The 2653-nt window shown below is 56.4% G+C and overlaps 1 protein-coding gene across 1 annotated transcript; it reads right to left on the reverse strand.

The window, feature by feature from the left end:
* Positions 1–1838: 1838 nt before the first annotated feature.
* BGZ61DRAFT_368447 (uncharacterized protein) lies at positions 1839–2279 on the reverse strand (the record flags this gene model as incomplete). Its single annotated transcript, XM_046241893.1, has 1 exon — positions 1839–2279. A coding segment is annotated over one exon (441 nt), but the record flags the coding sequence as incomplete, so codon positions are not given.
* Between the last annotated feature and the right edge of the window lie 374 nt (positions 2280–2653).

Here is a 2653-nt window from a genome sequence, read left to right on the forward strand (position 1 = left end):
TGGCTCGTCGTTCCAGGTCTGGCCGCGCTTGACCTGCTCGCCGTTGCGCCCTCGCTTGGTTCCGCCAGAACGTGTATACCCGCCGCAGTTGTGTTAGGTCCTTTGACCACCAGCGTTTCGCATACGGTGGAGGTTGTGCTCGAGGCGTCAGCTCGTGGATTGCCTCTAGGACGACTCGCATCAGCTGGTCCGTCTGCGTTTGCACGTCGACAGCCCAGGGGAGCGGTCGGAGGTTATCTTCCACTCTGGCTCTTATAAGAGTCCAAGGAGCATTCTTGAACAACAATCTTTGCGCCGTGGTCCTCTCGGGCATCGCGATATCACATATCGTCTGGATCGCTCTGTGGTCTGACCCGTGTTCGGTCGGATGGAGGGCGCACGTTACCATCTCGTCTGCCAGTTCCGACGTTGCGAGCACCAAGTCGATGGTGCTCTCTTTGTCCGGGCCTTGCCACGTCTTCGTGCCCCTCGGAAGGAGGCTGCAGAGGCCGTGCTCGTTCATCAAGTCGATGATTGGCTCGGCTTCGCCTTGTCTTCTTGCTGATACCTCGTCTCCGGTCCAGAGTAGGTCATGGCGATTGAAGTCTCCAACCAGCACCACGTCCGTACGCGTACCGGTGCCATTACGGAATCGCTGGATCAGGCCATGCATTACTCGAACTGTAGATGTCAGCGCCTCTGTGTTCTTCCCTTCCACATACACTGACACCATCAGGATGTCTCTCTCTGGCAGTCGAAGCACCGCTGCCGTGAGATCTGCTGATGGTATCGGCACCTGCTCCGCCTCGATGTCGCTTCGTACCCAGAGCATACTTCGGATCGGCCAGGGCGCATTGTGCGTGTGCGTCGGTATCATCCTCGTCCAGTTGCTGTGCCCCGCAGGGCTCGTTACCACCTTGCCTTCGATCATTTTTGCGTACGGTTCAGAGACCGCCAGCACTCCGTAGTCCTTGAGGTCTGCGTCGTTCATCAAACTTTGTTGTACCGGTTCTCGCTTTCGTACATTGAGCTGTAGGATGCGGAAGGTCTTACACATCGCTGCGTGCGTTCCGCACACGGCAGTTCCGGCTGAACGATTCGTGTGGTCCGCCGCACAGCACGCACTTCGGTTCCACCGCCTGGCACTCCCTGTGATGATGCCCCGGTCCCGCGCATCTTCCGCAAATCTGAGGGTTCTTGCACCGGAACGACTTATGACCAATCTCTTGGCAGTTGTAGCACTGTACTGGTCCCTGGCGTGGTTCAAAGACGTTTGTGCACGCTGATTCCCCGGCTAGGTCAAAGTAGTGTCCGTCCACGAGCCGCATCGCGTCGTTCCCCTTCGTGACGTACACCACCATCGACCCGTACGCTTTTCCCGATTCCTTTTTGCTTAGCCATGAGATTTTGGCAATATTGACATTATTCTCGGCGCCGAGCGCTTCAGCCGCCCCAGGTAGGACGTTCCCTTCTGCGTCTAGCACTGCGGTTCGGTTGGCATTGTCCACCTTCACCGGGTAGAGCTGGTCTCTCATCACCCTCACTCCCACAACCGCCATCTTCTGCGCAGCTTCTTTGACCTGCTTCAATTCGTTTTCATCTCTGCAGATGACCTTGACTCGCTCTGCGCTCCGGGCATCCCTTACAACTGCCGCGCATCTCCAGGCCGCCTGGCCATCCTTCGCCCTCATCTCACTTTCGATGGCTTTCCGGATTGGTCCCACCTGTGCACAGTCTCTGTTCCCTTCTTCGACCCGCGACGTATCAATCGTGCAATAGAGCTCATTTGCCAAAGACGATGCCAAGGTGTTGTTAGAGACGTTCGTCCTCACATTGCTAGGCTCGGATGAGGGTGATGAACGCGTGACGTCAGCGAAAGAGACTGGCGGGGTAGCCGGAGCGCGCCCTGCGATAGCTTCAAGCAGCTCGTGTGCTCGCTTCAGGTCATGGCCCATCTGCTGCTTGGTGTCCTCAAATCGTTGGCTCAAATCTCGTATACAATTCAGCTGGCCTTCGACGGCTTCCCTCAACTCTCGGATGGTCTCTTGCTGGTTACGGATGGTTTCGCTCTGCTCCTTGATCGCCTCCTTCATCCCTTGGAACTCAGCGCGGTACTGACCCAACAACTCCAACGCACTCTGGAGCGTCGCTCCTCCCTCGTCGGTGCTGTCGCTGCTGTTTCCATTTCTTATGTCGGTCGCGCATTCCACTTCAATTGTTTTCGCGTTCGTCGTCGTCCTTGTTGCATATCGGCTGCTTTTGTTCGATTCCTTCCCTTGGTCGTCAATTTTGCGTTTCATGACACGGCGCCCTGTTGGCGTCGACATGGGACCCCGCGGCCCCACCACGGTCCCCGCACTCGCCAGGGCACTCATGATGCAGGGTAGTCCACCACAGCACAACTCTTTGAGGTAAGAAGATATAGAGATATAGAGATTTCAAGAAATCTTCCCGTCCGTGATCTCTCCTCCCCCCACTACGGAGGCCTATAGGGCACACTGTTGCAAAACTCCCTGTCAGCTGTCTTTAGTGCCCATCCCCCACTATTAGGCCAGAAATGACCCCACACCTTACTAATCCAGATACTTCAGCATACGTAGTAAGCAGGTACTGCGGACCAGCTGCGGGCCCGCGCGATTCGTATCCGTCCAACCTGCTGTTTGAATGCTATGAA

This window comes from Ilyonectria robusta, assembly GCF_021365365.1.
Source record: "Ilyonectria robusta strain PMI_751 chromosome Unknown BGZ61scaffold_34, whole genome shotgun sequence".
NCBI lineage: Eukaryota > Fungi > Ascomycota > Sordariomycetes > Hypocreales > Nectriaceae > Ilyonectria > Ilyonectria robusta.